Source organism: Propithecus coquereli, unplaced genomic scaffold (genome assembly GCF_000956105.1).
Source record: "Propithecus coquereli isolate 6110/MARCELLA unplaced genomic scaffold, Pcoq_1.0 Scaffold44, whole genome shotgun sequence".
Classification (NCBI taxonomy): domain Eukaryota; kingdom Metazoa; phylum Chordata; class Mammalia; order Primates; family Indriidae; genus Propithecus; species Propithecus coquereli.
Genome location: NW_012150174.1, coordinates 13,657,704 through 13,682,576, shown reverse-complemented (window position 1 = coordinate 13,682,576; position 24,873 = coordinate 13,657,704). Strand labels below are relative to the sequence as shown.

General features: G+C 34.8%; 2 protein-coding genes across 2 annotated transcripts; one reads left to right on the top strand and one right to left on the bottom strand.

The window, feature by feature from the left end:
* Positions 1-7,140: 7,140 nt before the first annotated feature.
* On the bottom strand, positions 7,141-8,091 carry LOC105818273 (olfactory receptor 52E8-like). The gene has a single exon (XM_012654210.1). It carries the CDS (start codon positions 8,089-8,091, stop codon positions 7,141-7,143), a length of 951 nt encoding a protein of 316 aa, XP_012509664.1.
* Positions 8,092-18,506: 10,415 nt separating this feature from the next.
* LOC105818327 (olfactory receptor 52E8) lies at positions 18,507-19,507 on the top strand. The gene has a single exon (XM_012654285.1). The coding sequence runs from the start codon at positions 18,523-18,525 to the stop codon at positions 19,483-19,485; it is 963 nt and encodes a 320-aa protein (XP_012509739.1). The 5' UTR covers positions 18,507-18,522; the 3' UTR covers positions 19,486-19,507.
* Positions 19,508-24,873: the final 5,366 nt, after the last annotated feature.

Below are 24,873 nucleotides of genomic sequence, written 5' to 3'. Positions count from 1 at the left end.
AGAGAGAGAGAGAGAGAGAGAGAGAGAGAGAGAGAGAGCATGTGCCAAAGAAAGAGACAAATAGAAATTCTGCATGTAACTCATTGGTATACCACACCACTGTTCTCACCTATGGATGTCTGTCTGTTCCAATCCCACATGCTCTATTGTGTTCCTCTGTGAAGAGGATGGTGCTTGGGATGAGTTCTCAGCAAAGCAGAAGCTTCTGACCCCTTCTGTCTTCATTTACTCTATTCTTCTCCTCTCTGTAGCATCTCACCTCTTCTCTCCAAGCATTCTTACTTCTCTAATAATTCCCAGGCCCCACTTGGAGCAGAGTGCAGCATGAGCCCAGGTTCTTAAAGATGGTGATTAGGTGCCCTTTCAATGCTCTGAGCCCCAAGCCTGCCTGGTCATGTGGAGAAAAACTTTATACTGAGTGAGGGCATCCCTATGACTAAGCATGTCCCAGAATCCCCAAGCTGAGTCTTCAGAGTCCTCTGGGCATAAACATGGGTTTGAGGGTCACTAAGTCCTTGTAAGTATTCCTCTTTACTGCATCTGTAGAGAAACACCATTCTAGATATAACTCCTTAGCTCAGGGGAGGAGGCGTGGCATGAAATGATAGGAAGGGAAATATCCTGAAGAGAGAGGAATCTGTTTGTGGGATGATATTGATTCAGTTTCCGTGAAGAGTTATGAAAGCATTTATTTTATACCATTAAGTTTTCAAAGTATGATTTTTTGGGAATCTGTCCTTAAGAACTCTTCTGTTTTGTAAAATATAATTGTGTAAATACTGATTCAGTTTGGCAGTTGGCAGTTGGCAGTTTGGCAGTTGTTACAACGGTAGCTTCAAAAGATGAAGAAGAAGACCTTTAAAATAGACAAATTAGACTCTGTGGCAGCCACTCTGTTTATTGGCAGCACGCATGCCTGTAGATAATGGTATAAACTTCCTTCCAACACAGGAAGATTCTCCTTCCCAGGCTATAACCAAAGGTGAACAGATAAAGTCTCTGAAGAAGGTCTCGTATGTGTTTCAACTCTTTTGGCAGAAGATGAAGAAAATTCCACATTTTCCTAAGAAAACATATTCTATTGTCCCTTCCACCCAGAGAACAAGCAGTATTTCCTGAGAGTCTCCCTTCCTGGATGATGATGGAATAGACCTACTAGTACAACCAGAACATACTACAGATCCTGGTTTTCCTGAATATAGTTAGAAATAGGCCGAGGAACATTGAATACATTAGATGACTCGTTGGTATTTTTTGTCTTCTGACTAGTTTGAATTGTAAGCACAGAAAAGGTAATGTTGTAGGTGTCCAAAGCACTGATCGGGCTTGCTGGGATCCTCTTGCTTATCTCCTCATCACCAGGAGAAGTTCTACCTGGTTCCCAGATGATCGTGACTGGGGGATAGATTGGTAGAGGCCTGGCATTTCCTTCCATTTTCTATGAAGCCATGATGAATTTCTGTGCTCACTAGGATTTCTGTTACTTCTCTGATGCACTCCAGTGCTCTCCATCAGTTATTTTTATTAAAATGTAGTTTTTTATTCATTGTTCTGGCTGTCTTTGTGAGGGAAAGGAGTGCTAGGAGCTTCTAGTTGTTCATCTTGCTTGCATTGTCAAGCTTCATCATTTGATGAGAGGATATTAAATATCACATTGAAAGGGCAGTGATATAGGAGTGAGGATTATTTACTTTTTAGTATCCAGTTGATTTACATTGGGTATTCATTTGACCTTGCCCAATTTATCAAAAAGTCTATGCATTCTCCAGTGTTCTACAGTGCTGTTCATCATAAATCATACATTTTTGCATGTGTATTTCTGTTTCTAGACTATATAATTCTACCAATTTGCCTAGTTTTCTACAAGTATCACACAGTTTTAATTAGTGAAGGTATGTAATGAATTGGGGAATATGATAGTATAAATTATAAAATTTTATTCTTCAAGATTGGCCAATTACTTTTAAAATATGCCAGCTTGAAAACAAAAACAAATGGACACATAAGCAAACAAAGTCACAGAAATATTTATTTCATTGAATACATAGCTAAATTATAAAAAATGTTTTTTAAAAAAATATCGATTAGTCCAAATCATGTACCTGGTATATCTTTTCATGTATTTATATATTTAAAAATTATTTTCAGTATTTTTATGCTTTTATTATAGAAATCTTGCATGCCATTTTCTTGTTAGATTTAGCTCAAAGTATGTGATGTTTTCAGATGCTATTTAAAACTATATAATTTTCAAAATTTTATTTTCCTGTTTATCATTAGTATACAGAAAAGTAATTAATTTTTGTATGTTGGCTTTATATCAAATATCTTTGATAAATTCACTTGTTAATTCTAAGAATTTTTCCGTGGATATTTTACATTTTATGTATATACAATCATGCCATCTGTGAATAATTACGGTTTTATTTTTTTGCCTTCTAACTTATTTTGTGTTTTCTTTTTCTTATCTTATGCACTACATAGAGTCTCCAGTTCTGTGATGAGTAGAAATGGTGGTAATGGCATCCTTGTCTTGTTTCTGATCTTATGTGAAATATTTAAATATATTACCGTAATATGCATGCTCTTCCATCCTTTAAGTCTGCATATTTTTATCAGATTAAGGGAGACTCTTTCATGCTTTGTTTAAGAGATTTTAAAACTTATTAATAGGTATTATACTTTATCAATTATTCTTCTCTGCCTATTGAGCTGCTCACATTACTTTTTCCACACTGTTATTTTGATATTATAATGTTAATTAATAGGTTTCCAAATGTTAAATCAATCATGCATTTTTAGGATAATTCTAACTTGACCTTTATATATTATTCTTTTTATACACTACTGTGTTAATTTTATAATATTTTCTTTAGGGATATTTCATTACACAGATATTTTTCACAGATATTTTTCTTCTGCTTCTCTGTGCTTTTAACTTGATTTATATTATTTTTTCTTGAATAATCCCTTTTAGTATTTCTGTTATAGCAAGTCTTTTGGTAACAACTTTTCTCAGCTTTTGTTTATTTGCAATGTACTTTTTAATCCTTTAATTTAAGAAGATATTTTCAGTGGGCATAGAAATCTAGGTTGGCAGTTTATTTTTCCCACTGTGTTTTTAAAAACACCATTTTATTGTCTTCTTGATTCTATAGTTTCTTTTGAGATATTTGCTGTTAATCTTATTATTGATTCTTTTAAGATAATTTCTTCTTTCTAACTGCCTTAAAGATTTTCTCTTTATTTCTATTTTGCAGTGGTTTTACTTTGGCATTCCTGTGTGAACCCATTTTTTTGTTGGTCCTGGTTAAAATTTTTGGATTTTTGGCTTGATTTCTTTCATGTGTTTTGTGATTTTTTATCCTTTTAATATTGCTTATGATCTACATTTTAATTCCTCTCTTTATATGATCCAATTATATGTCTGTGTACCTTTTAACTATTTTGCAAATATTGTATATTCTTTTTTGTATTTTCCATTAACTTATTTCCCCATGTTTCACTGTGAATATTGCCTTCTGATTAATCTTTCAGTTATAGGTACAATCTTCTGTTATCTCACCTATTGAGTACTTATTTTAAAATAATACAATTTTTAAAAGTAAAATTTTCAACTGATTATTATTTTCAGTTGATGGTGAAAATTCTCCATCTTTTCATTGAATTTAATGTATATAATAGTTATTTTATAATCTCATCGCCTGGTTCTCTGTGAATATTTTAATCTTATCTTTTTTGTTTGCGTGTTTATTTGGGTAATTAGTATCTATTCACACTTAAAAAAATTGAATGCTGGACATTATGAAGGAAAACTTTTCAGGATATTTTAAGGCTATCAATAATATTACCCACCACAGCGTTTTACTTTGGTTCTACCAGGCAGTTAGGGTAAGAGCACATCACCTCATTCGATTAAGAATTGAGGTAATTCTAAACTAGGCTACATACTTTGTAATGGCTGATTTTTTTTTCTGATTTATCTTCACTCCTTGAGTACTCCCTTGGTGATCTATTTTCTCTATTCCTTTCCAAACACTGAATACCAATGCTTAATCCTGTGCAATCCCTTGATACTCTCATAGTATCAGTCTTTCTGAGAGCTGTTCCAAATTATACAAGGCAAAGTACATGGTAAGGAAAAGCAGCACAAAAGGCAGGCTTTATTTCTCTTAGCTCTCCATTCTTTTTTGGGATCCTGACCTTTTTATCTTTGCTAACTTGTTAGCTCTGCAATGCCTTAAATATATGTTTTAAACATTCTGTCCAGTTTTTTAGGTTTTTTCCCCCTTGGCAGAAGCATTAATCAGAAATAAACTAGTTTATTATTAATGGAAGTGAAAATCCACCAAATACACTTACCTAAAAATCACGTTATCACAATCAAGTTACCAACAATTGTTTTGATGTAATTATACCTTTGTCTGTTTTCCTTTGAGCATAAATCATGTTTTTAATACCATATGATACTCTTTTTTGACATTTCTATTGTTTTTGTTTTATTAGAGTGTATCTTAAACCTTTTTTCGTCCTTTGGAAAAGATGCACTTAAAAGTTTCATTGTATTTCTGAAAATGTCTTCATTTTACTCTTGAATATGAATAATGGATTGAATGAGCATTGAATCTCAAGTGCAAAATTATTTTTCTTAGGATATGAAGACTGTTTTTAAACATCCACTTTTGCATTTGAGAATTCTGATACCAGTCAGATTATGCTTACCTTTAATCTATGCTATTTTCTACACCATTTTCTTCACCTGTCATACTTGAACTTTCTTTCTCTTTCTCTCCCTTTTTTTAAATTTCAGAATATTACAGGGGTGCAAATGCTTTAGTTACATATATTGCCTTTGCAGCACCCAAGTCAGAGCTACAAGTGTGCCCAACCCCCCGATATCATGCACTGTACCCATTAGGTGTGAATTTACCCATCCCCACTTCCCTCTCCAACCTGCCCAACACCCTATGAATGTTACTTCCATATGTGCACATAAGTGTTGATCAATTAGTAACAATTTAATGGTGAGTACATGTGGTGCTTGTTTATCCATTCCTGTGATACTTCTCCTAGAAGAATGGGCTCCAGCTCCATCCAGGATAGTACAAGGGATATTTGTTCATCATTTTCTTTATAGCTGAGTAGTACTCCATGATATACATATACCACATTTTATTAATCCATTCATTTATTGATGGACACTTGGGTTGTTTCCAGATCTTTGCAATTATGAATTGTGCTGCTATGAACATCCAAGTGCAGATGTCTTCTTTATAGAATGTCTTTTTTTCCTTTGGGTAAATACCCAGTAGTAGAATTGCTGGATCAAATGGTAGTTCTGCTATGAGTTCTTTGAGGTATCTCCATATTAATTTCCTTCTCTTTCTCTTGACACTTTTTCCCTGGAATGGTTTAAGATTTTCTTTTTATCTCTTATGTTTACAATTTCCACCAAATAATACCTGTGTCCCCACTGGGCACCTATTGAAATTGTTAATATTAAGTCTTGAATAATTTTTCAGCTGTAGAAATTTTCTTTGTTATTCTCCTCTTCTTTATTTTTATTTCACCTTATGAAACTTCTAATGTATCTATGTCAGAAATAAATACTTGTACCCCCAAAAATATTGACATAGAAATTTAGGTGGAATTTTACAACAAATAGTCATAAAATGGCTATATCTGGTGGGTAGTTGACACCTCATTACTTTAAGAGGTAAAAAAATTGAAACTAGATAATATATGTGAAATTAAATTGATGATTATAAAAACTTGTGAACATGTTAGTTCTTATTGTTTTTTTTAATTATCTTAATATTAACTCTTCTCGCTGAGATTGATTATAATTAATAATGGATTTCCAAATATTTATTTTATTTTATTTTATTTTTATTTAGTTATTTATTTATTTTTGAGACAGAGTGTCACTCTTTTGCCCTGGCTAGAGTGAGTGCTGCGGCGTCAGCCTAGCTCACAGCAACCTCAAACTCCTGGGCTCAAGCGATCCTTCTGCCTCAGCCTCCTGAGTAGCTGGGACTACAGGCATGCGCCACCATGCCCGCTAATTTTTTCTATATATTTTTAGTTGTCCGATTAATTTCTTTCTAATTTTAGTAGAGACGGGGTCTCGCTCTTGCTCAGGCTGGTTTCGAACTCCTGAGCTCAAACAATCCGCCAGCCTCGGCCTCCCAGAGATCTAGGATTACAGGCATGAGCCACCGCGCCTGGCCGCAAATATTTATTTTATATGTTAAATTAGTAAAAATCACTAGGAATGTCATAGAATTGGGTGAAATGATTGCTATGGTAACTTTCAAAATCAAGTTTGACCTTATCTCTGCGTGATATTCTACTCAGGTCATTCAATTCTTTAAATGTCCTTTACTTTAAATTACCATGCTTTCTTTTCTATTGCCATTTTTGAAAACCATTTTGAAGTTTCTTTATAATCTGATTTCTGTTTCCGCTCTGTTTTCTATGTTTGTGTTTTTCGAAATTCATGAGTAATTTTCTTTGTTTTTCTTTTCACATATTTTAATGCTCGACCAAAGTCATCCAGATTAAAAAAAATAATAAACAAAATAAATAAACATTCTTGTTTTCTTTCTCTAGTGTGTGGCTAAATCTTCTTATGTCTCTTCCCTATATCTCACATTTGGTACCTCCTCTCTTTTTGCATTATTGCTACCCACATGCCAGTACTCCTGTCAGTGGCCATATGACCTCTATTTGAATATCTCTGTGAAAGAAATATTATTACTACCTGAAAGAGATCTAAAATACCAGACAGTTCTAATAAAAAGTTCTTTCTTTTGTGAATTAAAGTACTCCTTCATTTTTAGCTCTTTGAGATATCCATAATATTGTGAAATAAAAAATAAAAAATAAATATAAATAAAATGCTCCTCCTTAAAACTTACTTTTGTATGGCATATTCTGTATGAGGGGTCAACAGATAATATCATTGCAAGTATACACTCAGACACAAACACATGCCTCCAACAATTGCTGCCAATATTTCTTACAGATATTCAAATACATGTTCATATATGTAATTGATGAACAACTTTAGTGAAAGTAATTTATTTATTATTTTTATCATAATTTTAGTCTTTTGGGGACTTTTATAACCTGAATATATTACCTCTCATTCAATCTTTGTTTAGCAAAGAGACTCTTCACCCACTCCTTGATCTGCTTGGTCCTGATCCCATAAATGACTGGGTTGAGGGCAGGAGGGATGACGACATAGAGATTAGCCAGGAGGATATGGATATATTGGGGAATGCTGTGACCAAAGCGATGAGTGAGGAAAGAGAAGAGAGCTGGGCCAAAGAAGGCCAAGATGACACAGATATGGGAGCTACAGGTATTAAGAGCCTTCAGGCGGGCATCTTGGGAAGGGAGGTGGAAGACAGTGAATAAAATCCTAGCATAGGAGATAATGATAAGAAGCACATCCGTAAACAAGATAGAAATATTCCCAAGACCATAATAGACATTGGCACTGATGCTGGCACAAGCCAGACGTGCCACTCCCATGTGCTCACAATAGGTATGAGGGATAATTCTATGTCCACAGTAAGGCAGCCTCACGAGGAGAAAAATGATAGGAGCAATCATGCATAAGCTTCTTAGAACTACAGCCACAGAAATCACACCAATAACTTTGTTGGTGATGATCATAGTGTACCTGAGGGGGTTGCAAATAGCCACATACCGATCAAAGCCCATGGCAAGAAGTACAATGCTCTCCATGACTGTAAAAAAATGGATAAAAAATACTTGAGAAACACAGCACCCAAAGCACAGCTCCTGAAGGTTGAACCAGAAAATGCCCAGCATTTTGGGGATGGTAGCAGTAGAGAGACTCAGGTCAATCACTGACAGCATGGCCAGAAAGTAGAACATGGGTTGGTGAAGGTTATTATTAGTCAAGATCACAAACAGAATCATAAGATTTCCAATGAGAGCAATCAGATACAGAACACAGAAGGGAAAGCCAAGCCAGATTTGTGCAGTTTCCAGTCCTGGAATCCCTAACAACAGGAATGAAGAGGGGTGCAGCTCAGTGATATTGGGAGAAAACATTCTTCGGCAGGCTGATGGTGGCCATGGTTTTAAAGGTTGTTGCCAGTTTTCATTTGGCGTTCCATCCGGACTTAATTGAGATCTAAAACAATTAAAAATAAAAAGTACTCAAATAAAGAATTCATATTATGGAAATGTTTCTGTAGAGGTCTTTGATTCTTTTTCCTTCTTTCAGCTCTCCGTAAGTAATCCTAGGATCACTCCTCACCTGCACTCTAAGTGTGAATGGCTGAGATGCCAAATAGAAGCTAATGATATCTCTTCTAAAATTATAAGTTAAGAGTACATAAATGAACTTACTCCCCTCTTCCTTAAGAAGTAGACACTATGAGGTAATAATAAATCAATAATAATATCAACCACCACAATAATGATAGCTATCATTAAATAGATAACTATTTTTTTCAAACATTGTGCCTACCATTATTTGAATATATTATCTCATTTAGTTCTCCCTACAATTCTATGACACAAGTTCTGCTGGTATCTGGGTTTATGTAAGAGAAAGATTTTGATAAGTTAAATGTTTACATTGTTTACAAAGCGAATAAGCAAAAGAGTCAAGATCTGAAACCAGTTCAAAATTCAGCTATGTGACATTAATCTGAATCTGTCTTTGCAATACTTGCTAATGGAAGTAGTAAGAGAGAAAGAAAAGTAAGATTTGGGGAAGAATAAAAGGATTGAAAATAGTTAAAACTTTCTCAAAGAAGAGTAAATCTGCAGGATTTACACTATCAGATATTGAGACTTCCTATACAGCTGTGATGACCATAGCAGTGTGTTAGTGGCAAAACCAAAGTAGAAAAAGAGTGGAACAGAACTGAAAGTCCATAAGCAGATCCAGATATTTTTTAGGGTCTTAGTATCTAGAAGTAAGATATCTCCAAGTGAGAATATAAGAGAAATTTTCAAGGGAAACTGATGACCTGTAAATTTTTATCCCCATATGAAGTTGTTTTTCAAAAGCCTGTTGACTTCTGTAACAGTTTTAAAAAATGTAACATCAGATCAGATCTGCTGCTTGGAGCTAGCTACACTGCAACGTTTGAGGGGGCAATTCCCAAGATTGACCTCACTTCTGACATTAACTACAATTTCAGGGATTTTCCAAAACTACTCCCAGGTTCAGTAATTCCCTAGAAGGACTGATAGAACTTACTGAAAGCTATTATGCTCATGGCTACAGTTTATTACAGGAAAAGGATACAGACCAAAATCAGACAAAGGAAGAGATGCTTAGGGAAGAGTCTGTGAAGTTTCCAAATGTGAAGCATCTGTTGTCCTCTCATAGAGTCAGGATGCATTACCCTCCTGGCATTAACGTGTGACAATATGCGAAGAGTCACATTGCCAACCAGGGAAGCTCACGCAAGCTTTGGTGTCCAGAATTTTTCTTATGATTTCATTACATAGGATGATTGCTTGCTTGATTGATTGCACATGTGGTTGAACTCAGTCTCCAGATCCATTGATGTCACATGACCCAAAGCCCCAAATCCTAAGTCATATTGTTGGTATTTATGGCATGGCCAGCCCCTACCCTGTGATCTGGTATGGCTAGTCCTTACTATAAACAAAGACACTCCTATCAGGTATGGTGTAGATTACCTCCCAGAAACCAAAAGAAATGCCAGACCTCTCTTTGGGCAAAGCCAAATTCTTTATTATATTTGTTTATTTAGTCCCAAAGATATACTTTACTACTACTGTATCTAAAATTTTTACCTCATGCCTCATCTTGGGCCTTGCCCTAAATTATAAATCTAGGTCTCCCAATAATTAAATTTGAATTCATTTTAATTCCTGTGAAGCATGAAGACCAACAGCTGATCACCATATTGTATCCTTTTCTCTATCAGGGTACATGTGCAGTCACTCTAAGTGTAAAGGAGTTCAAGCTCATTATTCTATCTTTCTTTGCCCACTATGGCTTTCATATAACTTTGTGTATCACTCGCTATATCACTGTAAGGGAGAGATGTGCAGGAAAAAGAAGCAAAAGCACGGAGAATTTAATATTATTGGCATTGTGGCATGGGATAGACTTCTTATTTCATTCTGACTGCCTTTGTGACCTTAGGTAAGTTATATCAGGTCTGAGTTAGAGTTTCATTAGAAATAAACATAGTACTATATACCTCATATTATTAAGGGTGGTATAAATGAGGTCATATATGCCTGAAAGAGTATAGGTGTACAGAAAATATTTTTCTCTCCAATTTCTTCCCATTTTATTCATCCTTCTACCTCTTCCTAGACCACTGATATATGCCATTTTATTCCCTACCCAAATTCTCTAGGTCTTAACTCAATGTCTGTGAATTCAAATTCCAGTCTTAAGCACACATTACACACACTTATCACAAACACTTACCAACATTCCTTCCTCTTTCTCTAGTCATGTAACAACTGTGCATTCACTTTTTGAAATAAATATAAATGGCTTAGAATAGAGCCTCAATGCACTCTGAAAGATGTTAACAAAATGTCTTTGTGTGTTTGTGCTGGGATGGTAGATTTGTAATAAAGTCTCCAGATGCCAGAGTCTGGGGCATTGAGATTACAGTGAATAGAAATTCCCCTTTGTCATTGCATCAGCTGCAAAGGAGCTCTAGGGAAAGCTCAGTGAATTTCTGCCCACTATTTGGTCAAATGGTCAATAGCTAGTTCTTGCTATTCACATAATATTTGTGACAGGTCCCATTTTATCTTTTTTCCTCCTTTTTCTTACTTATCCTTCTCTCTATCAGTCTATGAATTGCTTGGACTAATCCTTTGAGTTCTGTTGGGCATCTATATAACCATCAACTTTTTTTTATTGTGCCAAAATACATATAACATAAAATTTACAATTTTAAAATCTTTAACATGTTAAAATTTACAATTCAGTGGCACTTTTTATATTATCAATATTGTGCAACTATCACCATTATCTAGCTTTAAAAGTGAATCCTGTACCAATTAAACAGTTATTCCCCAATTCTTCTCTTTTTCCAGGCCCTAAAAACTACTAAATTGCTTTCTATTTCTATGCATTTTCTCTATTAATTTATTCTGGATATTTCCTATAAATGGAATCAAGCAATATATAGTCTTTTTATCTGGCTTCTTCCACTTAGCATAATGATTTCAAATTGTATCCATATTGTAACATGTATTAGTACCTCATTACTTTTTATGGCTAAATAATATTCCATTATACATATGTATCACATTTTGTTTCTATACTCATCAGTTGATAGATATTTGGGTTGTTTCCATCTTTTAGCTATCATCAATAGTATTGGTATGAACATTCTTGTATAAGTTTATGTTTGAACACCTGTTTCCAATTCTTTTGGGTATATATCATTGGTACATACCAAGAAGTGAAATTTTTGGGTCTTATGGTAATTCTATATTTAACTTTCTGATGAAGTGCCAAATGGTTTTCCATAGTGACTGCATCAATCTATATTCTCATCAGCATTGTATAAAGGTTCCCATTTCTCACATCCTTTCCAACACTTATTTTCCATTTTTAAAAATTACAGCCATCTTAGTCAGTGTCAAGTGATATCTCATTGTGTTTTTGATTTTTATTTTCCTTGTGACTAAATGATATTGAGCATCTTTTCATGGGCACATTGGACATTTGTACATCTTTAGAGAAATGTCTATTGAAGCCATTTGCCCATTTTTGATTAAACTGTTTATTTTTTCATTGTTGAGTTTTACGAGTTCTTCTTTATATATATTCTGGATCCTAGACTATTATCAGTTATATGATTTTAAAATATTTTCTCCCATCCTATGAGTTGTTTTTTCACTCTGTAGATAGTTAAATTTGTTTCACAGAAGTTTTTAATCCTGAAGTTAAATTTATTTATTTTTTTCTTTCATTGCTTTGTTTTTGTTGTCCTCCATAAGAAACCAAATCCAAGGTCATAATTTACCCCTATGTTTTATTCTAAGAGCTTCATTGTTTTAGTTATATTTAGGTCTTTTATCCATTTTAATTTAATTTTGTATATAGTGTGAGTTAAGGGTCCAACTTCATTCTTGTCTATGTGGACATCCAGTTGTCCAGGCACCATTTAAAAAAAATTTTGGTTTATTTTTCATTGACAAATAATAAATCTATATGTTATGGAGTACAATGTGATGTTTTGATACATGTATACATTGTGGAATGATTAAGTTAGGCTTATTAGCATATCCATCACCTCAAATATTTATCATTTCTTTGTGGTGACATTTAAAGTCATTTCTTGTAGCAATTTTGAAATATACATTATTATTAATTATAGCCACAGTGCTGTGCAAAAGTCAGCACCATTTGCTGAAAAGACTATTTTTCACCCATTGAATAATCATGACATCTTTGTCAAAAATCAATAGACCATAAATATACAGGATTATTTCTTAACTCTCAATTCTATTTCATTGATTTGTATGTTTATTCTTATGCCAGAACCATACTGTTTTGAGTACTATAGCTTTGTAGTAAGTTTTAAAATAAGGAAATGAGTCCTTAAACTTTGTTGTTTTATTTTCACATTGTTGTGATTATTCTAGGGCCTTTGATAGTCTATGTGAATTTTAGGATCAGCTTTCTCTTTTCTGTAAAAAAAAAGACATTGAGATTTTAATAGGGATTATACATAATGTATAGATCACTTTGGGGAGAACTGCCATCTTAATAGTATTAAATCTCTCAATCCATGAACATAAAATGTTTTTCTATTTATTTAGACCTTCTTTAAATTTTTTCAGCAATATTCAGCAAAATACAACTGATGTCTGTATGTCACTTTTGTATTGTGAAAATTTACTATTTGTTTATTAGCTGTAATAGATTTTTTGTGAATTCTTTATAATTTTCTTTTTTATTTATTTACTTTTTTAATTTCAAAATATTAAGGGGGTGCAAAAGTTTTTGTTATGTGGGTACACTATATAATGCTGAAGTCAGGGCTTTCAGTGTGCCCACCATCAGGGCAATAATATTCATTGTACCCAATAGGTAAGTTTTTATCCCTCATCTCGCTCTCACCCTCCCTGCTTCTTTAGTTTCCAATGTCCTTTACATCTTTCTGTGCCCATGTACACGCATCATTTAGTTCCCTTATATATTTTCTATGTATTAGAGATGATGTCATCTAAAAATAGATAGTTAAAAATTTAAATGGCTTTTACTTCTTTTTCTTGCCCAATTGCTCTGGCTAGAACTTCCAGTATAATGTTAAACAGCAGTAGTAAAAGCAAACATCCTTGTCTTGCTCATGATCTTAGGGGGAAAGTTTACTTTCTCCTTTGAGGATTCACTATTGAATATGATAGGACCTGTGAGTTTTTCATAAATGTCTTGTGTATGAGGAAGTTTCCTTTTATTCCTAGTTTTCTGAGTGTTCTTATCATGAAAGTGTATTGAATTTTGTCATATGATTTTGCTGCATCAACTGAGATGATGATTTTTTCTTTCTTTCTATTAATGGGGTTTATTGCCTTGATTGATTGTTCTTTATCATAATACTCTTACATTCCTGAAATAAATCACATTTGGTCATGGTGTATAATTCTTTAACATGTTGGTGGATATGGTTTGCTAGTATTTTATTGGGGATTTTCCATCTATATTCATAAGGAGTATTCTGTTTTTTGTTATTGAAAAATATGTATATTCTGCCACATAATATTAAAACTCCACTATGTTTGTGTCTCTCTTTTTGTATGTATATGTCTGTTTGTGAAAATGATTTGTTGAATGCACCAGACATTTTCTTGTATAATCAATCACATTCTATATTTTAGTGTTATTTCCTCAAGATCAGCCAGTGGGGACAGATTAGGGCCTTCTTAGGTCTTTCCTAGATATTTTCATAGTCATGTACTTGTGTGGAACTTTTTAGCTTCTCAGGAACATTTCAGAGCTTTGAGAAATCTTCCGTGATCAATTCATTCCCCAATTTTTCCTTTTGAATTTTTTAGTCCGCATCTTGTTAGCTCCAGCTGTTATTCTTGCTTCTGGGAGCTGTGATGTTAAACATTATTTTGCTTATTATTTTTGACTAATAGCTTGACAAAAATCTTGTTCACGATGAGTGAGCTTTGAGTCAGGTCAAATAAATATGAACTCTATGAGAAGAGATTTCTGGGAAGCTGCCATCAAGTGTCCATTAATGGATGGATGAATTGAAAATGTTCTGTTTATATACAATTTAATAGATAACTAGAGATTGAATCCATGAGAAACTCTATCAAGGATGTTTTTAAATGGGAAAATTAAATATTTTGTTTGGACTAGGGAGAGGAGTTTGGAGAGAGAGAGAGAGAGAGAGAGAGAGAGAGAGAGAGAGAGGGAGGGAGGGAGGGAGGGAGAAATAAAGAAGATGGGATAAAAGGATAAGGACAAAACCCCAGGTATTTATCAGGAGCTTAGCAATTTACTTTGCAAGTGAGAAAGTAAATATACTCTATCAGTGTAAGAAAAGGAGTGGAAAGTTTTGGAAAAGCAAGAGAACAGCAATAAACTCTTGTTCTATTATCCTCAATATAAGGAGAAAGAAATTAAGAAGAAGAATTCTCCAGAGTCTGTTAATTGAACTACATCAAAGTCTCCAAGGTAGTGGTAAACTCTTTCCCTGTTGTCTCAGTATAAGGAGAAAGAGATTGAGAAGAATTCTCCAGAGCCTATTAACCAAACTATATCAAGGTCTCCAAGATACTAGGGTCCCCATTCCAGGGGAAGTGAGACTGCAAGGAAAGTATATGCATTTTCTATTTGGCATAATAAATGGTGTTCCTTAAGAATATGCTAAGGGATGTGTTTTAGAGATTTGAGATCAAGGTAAGTTATATAGTGGTTAGGCTGTGACAAATAGCAAGAGGGATGGAAAAAGAGTTTATGCCAAGCTAGTATGGAGAGATGAAGGAAAGGTGAAAGTATAATAACAAGATGAAGAAGGAATACACAGTCATACTTACAAATTCCTGAGGCTAGACTTTTATCTACATTTACCTATGACCACCCAAAAGGGTGAAAGCTAATGAAAAAGGAATTGTACCAATATATCTTGTATCAATTTAGCTATTGTTTCTGACCCAGTGTACACATGCACACATATGAATAGTGAGAGAGAAAGGACTAGATTTTCTATTTTCTAGGACTGTTCCAAGTATGGTAAAGGTGATCAAAAATACATTTTTGAATCAATTAATTCATGAATAAATGAATCATGAAACATAGCCCTGAGGAATAGACTTTTATGAAAATAGGACCCAGGGCTAGAGTGATGAAGTGTCTGAGAATGGGAATAATGTTGCACGATAGCAGAATGGCCATGAGACTGTGACATTAGGTAAAGATGAGAGAAAAAGGTGTACATTATCATTTGTCATGCTCATCAGAACTAGGATGCGGGCATATGGATATGTGGAGTGTGGTGGAGGTTGATGGAATAGGGTAGAGTAAGAAGATGACACATTGAAGAAATGGCTACTAGATAGCTGAATGTAATCCCGTACGGCAACTTCCTATTAGGGGATCAAATGAGGGGCTGGGACACAGTCTTATTTTTGGAACCCAGTAGAGATTGGAAGCTATATGAATATATGTTGAAATAATAGTATACTTTTATAGAATCATTAAGTGACTGGTTTCTTTGACCAATGTTTACAGATTTATAAATCATGTCCCAGAGAGAAGGGAAGCACTAATTTTCAAGCCCTACTGTAAAATCCACAGAGATGAGTGGGATAAGTTGATTTCCTTAGGATGTAGGCATATTTTATTTTCTTGGTTTTTGCTGTATGGATCCTCTCAGCATTACCAAAGTACCAGGGAATTAAGAGTCAGTCTGGTCATCAGTATACTGAATCTCTGGATATGGTCATTGGTCATTGAGAGGATAACTGATTCCTTTTTTTATGTCTTGACTGGTCACTATGTTTCCTTTTTTACCCACTTTCTCCCTGATCTTTATTCCATCTAGAATAAAATTTCCTTTCTGTGAGTCTTAGCATAAAACCTCCTCCACCGAATTTTTCTTGACTCACCTCTACATTAAACTACCCTGTGCATACTTCTACCATAGCACTTGCAGTACAATTTTTAAATTTCATCTTTAGAATTTTATCTTTTTTATTACAAGTGGTCTCCTTGAGGGTATGTAACCAGTTTTATTAAATGTTCTATTCAAATTTCCTGATCAACACTGGTACAGAGAGAGCCTCTGAAATATGATGAAATAAATTGTGAAAAATTGTGAAAGGTATATCTCTACCTACTTTGTGTATTCTCCACTAATGAAAAACAGATTTACACCTTTATCTCTGACAGTTTCACATGGCAAAACCGAAAACTTCAACTTTTTCCTTCCCTGCCCAGCATTCCAAGTTTACACACTGACACACACACACACACACACACACACACACACACTCTCTTCCTGTAATGATTCCCCAAATTATCAAATTATCTCTCATTTTTGCTATTCTTCATAGGCTTCAAATGGGCACTGTTATTAGCAAGGCTTTTGTGTTATTATGGGTTTAAAGTATTAACCTTTATCCATTCTGGGTGCATCTCAACTCTGACTTCCTCCAACATACAAGTATCCTTAAGTTTGAGTCTAAGATTTCTGTGCCAGTGCCACATCACATTCAACCAATTCCACATTATCTTTAAAACTAGCTTTTCCCAAATAAGTTGCACAATATTGCACTTCTCCCGTATTTGCTTCAGATTTTTAATTTACTATAAGTAAGTTCAGAATTTACTATAATAGAGTCATCCATAAAGACATAAGAGTTGGAACAGAATCTGTTTAGCAACTAAACGATAGGGTGTCTAAAATTATTCTGCTTTCTCCCCATGGGTATATTTGGAAATTGTACACCCCAGAATATTTAGTCTGCCCCACAAAATTTGACCTCTCTCTGGTTGGATTTTTTAATGCATGTGTTTATTTATGTACTCTCCAAATGATAGGCTTATCTAGATTAAAATAATCTCTCAATTCATGTTTCATTATAACTGCAAAATACTGTCAAGTTCTGCCTCTCTTTGTTTTTATCCATTTTCTAAATCCAATGGGTGCTTCTTTTCTCAAAAACAAGTAGGATGGGAATGAAATTATTTATTTTCTGAACTATAAAATTTAAATTACCTGCCATTCTTTCACTTCTAAATCAATTTGTCTATTTGTGGAAATTTTAAATTGAGATCTGTTACGTGGCAGACCTTTTTCATGCATATGAACAAAGATAAATTTTTTCTTGTACTCTCAGAAGTAGATCATCTAGTATTCACGAACACTCATAAAATGGATAACCATACATAAACAGGATTATGCACAAGACATTTCAGGGTTTTTAGTTTTTTAAATAGAGGAAATTACAAGTACCAAAGAAATTACCATGACTATTAAGCAAAATGAGTGTAACACTACCATATACACAGGCCCTGGAACTTTGTTTTCCCCATTTATTCCTGGCTATATTCCAGATTTTGAATTTGTAGTAGGCAGATGACATTGTTCTGCCATCTCTTCTTTATTTTTTTATTATTTATTAATTTTTTTTGTAATTTAAAGTTATTTGCTTTAAATATATATATATATATTTTTTTTTCAGGAGATTATGTGGGTACAAACATTATGGTTACATTTTATGTCTTTGCCTCACCCAAGCGAGGGTTAGAGGCATGCCCTTCCCCTCTACAGTGCTCACAGCATCCATTAGTTGTGAGTTTACTCCCCTCAACCCTCTAATCCCTGGAGATTATTACTACTGTGTGAGCACCATAGTGTTAATCAGTTAGTGCCAATTTGATGGCGAGTACAAGTGGAGCCCATTCTTCTGATCTTGTGATACCTCACTTTGGATAATGGACTCAAGTTCAATCCAGGAAAGTATAAGAGGTGCTAGATCACTGTCATTTCTTATAATTGAGTAATATTCCATTGTATACATATACCAAATTTTAATAATCCACTCATGAATTGATGGGCACTTGGGTTGTTTCCACATCCTTGCAATAGTGAATTGTGCTGCCATAAACATTTGGGTGCAGATGTCTTTATTATAGAATATCTTTTGCTCTTTTGGGTAGATGCCTAATAGTGCTATTGCTGGATTGAATGGTATTTCTCTTTTTAGCTCTTTGAGGTATCCCCAAATTCTTTTCCACGGAGGTTGCCCATCTCTTCTTTATATAAGTCTTTGTTATTAGGTAAAGGGGCAGTAGACTAAGGCTGGTTCTATTCCTGCTACCATATGATGCTCAGGAGAGGCTTACAGAAACTGAGGAGAGTATTTTACCTTCGTCATGGATAGGAATAAATGAAGATTAAAATGTTATTTGCATTTGACTAGGAATTTGGACAATAGGAGAAGTGGACACAAGAATCACTAGTGGAAAGTCAATAATTGCTTCTGGTATGCACAATGATATTTGTGACAGAAAGAATGTCTATGCCTAATGACACCCAGTTCCATCCTCCCTCATTCCTACTGCTGGGCATCCCAGGGCTAGAAGATGTGCACGTCTGGATTGGATTCCCTTTCTTGTTTGTGTATCTTGTTGCACTCCTGGGAAATGCTGCTATCTTGTTTGTCATCCAGACTGAGCACAGTCTCCATGAACCCATGTACTACTTCTTGGCCATGTTGGATTCCATTGATCTGGGCTTGTCTACGGCCACCATCCCGAAAATGCTGGACATCTTCTGGTTCAGTCTCAGGGAAATATCTTTTAGAGGCTGCCTCTCTCAGATGTTCTTCATCCACTTCTTCACCGTCATGGAGAGCATTGGGTTGGTGGCCATGGCTTTTGACCACTACATTGCCATTTGCAAACCCCTTCAGTACACCATGATCCTTACCAGCAAAATCATCAGCCTCATTGCAGGTATTGCCATCCTGAGGAGCCTATACATGGTGGTTCCACTGGTGTTTCTGCTCCTGAGGCTGCCCTTCTGTGGGCACCATATGATCCCTCACACTTACTGTGAGCACATGGGTATTGCCCGTCTGGCCTGTGCCAGCATCAAAGTGAACGTTATGTTTGGCCTTGGCAGCATTTCTCTCTTATTATTGGATGTGTTCCTTATTATTGTTTCCTATGTTAGAATCCTCCATGCAGTTTTCTGCCTGCCTTCCTGGGAAGCTCGACTCAAAGCTATCAACACCTGTGGCTCCCACATAGGTGTTATCTTAGCCTTTTTCACACCAGCATTTTTCTCTTTCTTCACACACCGTTTTGGTCATAATATCCCTCAATATATACACATTTTCTTAGCCAACCTATATGTGGTTGTTCCACCAGCTCTCAATCCTGTAATCTATGGGGTCAGGACCAAGCAGATTCGGGAGCGAGTGCTGAAGATTTTCCTCAAGACAGATCGGTAACCATTTGGAGGTTGGAAGGGCTTACTTAGAATTCATGTTTTTTCCATTGTTAAAAAGTAAAGTTATCTTATACCTAATCCAGTAGAAAGAACGAAGGCAGATTGGAGTGTTGCAACCAATGACATTGTTTACCTGTGAAATGAAGCTTTTGTCTTTAAATGTAATAGTAAGAATATTAGAATTTGCATAAAATTTTACTCTTCCAAGTTCTTTTATTTCTATGCTGGATCTTTAAGTTAGTCCTATAAAGAATAATATTACTTTTCCCACTTTTTCAATGAACATATTGATGTTTGGGAAAGTTAAGTGTTTTATTCATATTCCATGTTTAGTAAGAAGTAATGATTTTAGCCAAATAGTTTTACTCCAGGTTTTCATCAGTTTCTCTTATTCCAGGGTGGTCAAGAGTTGAACAGCTACAGAATAACTTTGCTATTTTTCAGAAGATTACAAACAGCATAAATGGCTTCTAGGATTTTTAAAAATAATAATAACAGCTTACCTGAATATAGGATTATATAAATGCACTGTATATGGAAAATATACTTTACACACCTACACTCATTTTGTGCTCATCTTAGTCCTACTCAGTGGTTACTATAATTCCCCCCATGAACATAGAGAAGCAGGTATAGTCATGAAATTAGAAGTTGATATAAAGGAAAAGGGAAATAATAAAGTCTACACATGGCATGTGCATTAATAAACATATTATTAATTTGTTTTGTTTACTTATATTAATATTACTTATATAGTACATTAATTTTATATATATGTGTGTGTATATATATATATACTTCTACTATGTACTATGTATGGATTTTTGAATAACAGAAACGTACATAGTCAATTGTCTTTAACTTATTTACATTGGGAAAGAAGAAATTATACTAAGTTGACCCTAAAGTAGTGCTGAGAAATATGTTTTTCCCTCTGCGGATTTCAAAGTTGTTCCATTCATAGAGGACTCAGAAAGAATTTGGAGACAGATGGTTTTAGAAGATTTTGAATATATGCTCTTTATTCTTGCTCTGCCATTTACACAGTTAAGATACAATATTAGGCAGTAGATCACACAGCTGGCATGTTGAGAACTATAAAGCAAAGATACTTAAATTTAGCTGTGATTCAGGGAGAAAGCAGTCATTAGGGCACTCACTGGGTGAGCAGATAAGGGCAGAATGTACTGTGCAGGAATGGCTTTTGCCTGCTACCCGAAGACACCATGAAATAATGGAGCACTCTCTGTTCTTGGAAGCAGGGAATGTACCAAGAATTATTCCAAGAATGAGGAGTTGAGCTGACAGTTTAATTTATGTCATTTTCTTTTGGGCTCCTTCAAAAGGGAAATGTATTAAAACCAGACCTGGTGCAGTTACTAAGAATCCCAAGTGGTACAGTGGCTACCTTGGGAGGAAAAAGGATAAAGTTGCCAGTCAAATTGACAGAGGCCAATGCTGAAGCTCATGTTATGGAACAGGGAACCTCGATGGCATTTCTGGACTGTTACATCCTGGTCTGTCTCCAAATACTCTGATGTACAAGGATCTAGGCTCAATTTCTATTTTTCTATGGTAGATTCCAGGGAATGAATACATGGAGGCTCTCCCTTCTTTGGCTCTCAGTGAAGTTCTATAATAGTTGTCATAGTAATTTTTCCTTCTCAGGACCACAGCAATGACACAGGGTGGGTAATTACTGGCAGAATTTAGGCTGGAAAGCTTTGGAAGTACTTGATGGTTCCTTTCCCAGAGAAAATTCTCAGACCATGGTAAGGCAGGTGAGTGTATTGTAAAGGATGCTAAATGGACAAAGATGGATGGGGGATTTGGACATATAAAAAGCCCAGATCTGAGGGAACAGCAGGAAATAGGGAAAAGAAAAGGGACACCACGGAATATGGTAGAGAGAAACCTGGATGAATGTGGGTAAGAACCTGGATGGAATTTAGAAGGATTATAAGAGTGAATTGTTAGATACATATTCTTTCACAAACACATTCAGAGAATTATCCCAGACAAACCTAAAATATATCCATTTTTGTTTTTGTTTCAATATCTTCTAATTTTGCTTTGTGTTTCTGTCTCTAATTAAATAGTTTTAATAGTTTAAAAACTCTGGGTTTTTTTTTTGTGTGTGTGTGTTTGTATACTCACAGAGGGGAAAGTGTAAATGACAATTTAATTGGCAAGTATGGATTGAATGCATTGTATGTATCAGTTTGAATGCACTTTCTTTTATTTTTATTTGTATAAATTTATGGGGTATAAGTATAATTTTGTTACATGCATGGATTGCCTATTGGTTGATTCAGGGCTTTTAGAGTATCCATTACCCAAGTCATGTACATTTTACTCATTAAGTAATTTCTCATCATCCATCCCCCTCCCACACTCCTACCCTTCCCAGTCTCCATTATCTATCATTCCACACTCTACCTCCATGTGCACACGTTATTTAGCTCCTACTTATAAGTGAGAACATGTGATATTTGTTTTTCTGTGTCTGACTTGTTTCACTTAAGACAATGGACTCCATTTCCATCCATGTTGTTGCAAAAGACATGATTTCATTTTTTTGTGGCTGAAAAGTATTCCATTGTGTATGCATACCATAATTTTTGAATCCAATCATCTGTTGATTGCCACTTGGGTTGATTTCACATTTTTGCTATTGTGAATAATGTGGGAATAAACATACAAGTGGAGGTATCTTTTGATATAATGATTCATTTTCCTTTAGTAGATACCCAGTAGTGGAATTACTGCATTGAATGGTAGTTCTATTTTTAGTTATTTGAGAAATCTCAATATCACTTTCCATAGAGGTTGTACTAATTTACATTTCATAACTATACATAAGAGTTCCCTTTATCTTTTTACTTAGGGTTGCTTTGGCTATTCAGACTCTTTTTTTTGTTCCATATGAATTTTAGGATTTTTTTTCTGTGAAAAATGATAATGGTATTTTGTTAGGGATTGCATTGAATCTGTAGATTGCTTTGGGCAGAGTGGTCATTTTAATGATTTATTTTTTTGAATCATGAGCATGGGATATTTTTTCATTTGTATCATCTACAATTTCATTCATCAAGGAAGTGAAGGAACAAGACTTTTGAAGATAACAGAGAAGAGTGTACTAGATTGTATGAGTAGAAAAAGCAAAATCTCTGGGATAAAAATGAGTTTAGAATTGAGGAATAGCATAAAGTACATGCCTGGAGTGAAGTGAAGGAAAGAGTGAGTAGCAAGAGACGGTGTTGAAGAGTAATTCAGGAGTACCATACCATCTTAAGAAGTTTATTTATTTATTTTTTATTCATTTTTAAAAATTTTCAGAATATAACAGGGGTATAAACCCTTTGGTTACATAAATTGCCTTTGTTCCATCCAAGTCAGAGCTAAAGTATGCCTACCTCCAGACAGCATGCACTGCACCTGTTAGGTGTGAGTTACCTATCCTCTCCTCCTCCCCTCACACCTGCCCGACACCTGATAAACATTACTTCCATATGTGCATATAAATTTTGATTGATTAGTACCAATTTAATGGTGAGTACATGTGGTGTTTGTTTTTCCATTCTTGTAATATTTTGCTTAGAAGAATGGGCTCCAGCTCCATCCAGGATAGTACAAGAAGTAGTTCGCCATCTTTTGTGGCTGAGTAGTACTCCATGGAATACATGTACCACATTTTACTAATCTACTCATGTATTGATGGACACTTGGGTTGTTTCCACATCTTTGCAATTATGAATTGTGCTGCAATAAACATTTGAGTGCAGATATTTTTATTATAGAATGCCTTTTTTCCATGGGTAAATACCCAGTAGTGGGATTGCTGGGTCAAATGCTAGTTCTACTTTGAGGTATCACCATACTACTTTCCACAGAGGTAGCACTAGTTTGTAGTCCCACCAGCAGTGTATGAGTATTCCTATCTATCTGCATCTGTGCCAACATTTGTTGTTTTGTGACTTTTTGATAAAAGCCATTCTCATAGGAGTTAAGTGATATCTCGTTGTGATTTTGATTTGTATTTCTCTGATGATTAGAGATGTTGAACATTTTTTGGCCAAGATTTAGTGTATTTTCTTTTGAAAAGTTTCTGTTCATGTCTTTTGCTCACATTTTAATGGGGTTGTTTGATTTTTGTTTGTTGATTTTTCTGAGTTCTATATAGATTCTAGTTATCAGCCCTTTATCAGATGTATAGCATGGGATATTTTCTCCCATTGTGTAGGTTGTCTGTTTGCTCTAATGATAGTTTCTTTGACTGTGCAGAGAAGCTTTCTAATTTGACCAGGTACCATTTATTTATTTTCGTTGTTGCTGTGATTGCTTTTGGGGTCTTCCATGTGAAGCACAGAATTATTTTTTCTAGATCTTGGAAAATGATGTTGGTATTTTAATAGGGATTGCATTGAATCTATAGATCACTTTGGCTAGTATAAACATTTTAACAATGTTGATTCTGCTGATCCATGAGCATGGTATGGTTTTTCATCTGCTATGCTTTGTATGGAACCAAAGAAGACTCTGTATAGTGAAAGCAATCTTAAGCAAAAAGAATAAATTGGGAGGCATCAATCTACCAGATTTCAAGGTATACTACAAGGCTATAGTAACCAAAACAACATGGTACTGGCACAAGAACACAGACATAGACCAATGGAATAGGACAGAGAACCTAGATAAAAAATCATCCTCATATTGTCATCTGATATTTGACAAAGCAGAAAAAATATACACTGGGGAAAAGAATCCCTATTCAATAAACGGTGCTGGGAAAATTGGATAGCCACATGTAGAAGACTGAAACAGGATCCGCACCTCTCACCTCTCAGAAAAATCAACTCACGATGGACAAGAGACTTAAACTTAAGGCCATGAAACCATAATAATTGTAGAAGAAAATGTTGGAAAAACTTTTATAGACATTGGCCTAGGTAAAGAATTTATGAAGACCCCTAAACCAATCACAGCATCAACAAAAATAAATAAATGGGACATGATCAAATTAAAAAGATTAGGCACAGCCAAAGAAACTATCACTAGAGTGAATAGACAACCTACAGAATGGGAGAAAAATATATGCATGCTACACATTCAATACAGGGTTGATAACTACAATCTATATAGAAATCAGGAAAATCAGCAATTATTGTTATTTAATGAAAATTTTAAATCAAGACCTTTTTTAATGCATTTTATTGCATGTGAATCAACAACAGATTTTTTTGCTTTGCTGTCAGACCCCGGCCCTCTAGTATTTACTGATGCATATAAAAATGAACACACACACTCTCTCATTTTCTGTCTCTGTCTCTGTCTCTGTCTGTCTCTCTCTCTCTCTCTCTCTCTCTCTCTCTCTCTCTCTCTCTCTCTC

What these genes read in the sequence shown, in the direction of transcription:
- LOC105818273 (XM_012654210.1), bottom strand. Translation starts at nt 8,091, where the DNA reads ATGTTTTCTCCCAATATCACTGAGCTGCACCCCTCTTCATTCCTGTTG.
- LOC105818327 (XM_012654285.1), top strand. Translation starts at nt 18,523, where the DNA reads ATGATATTTGTGACAGAAAGAATGTCTATGCCTAATGACACCCAGTTC.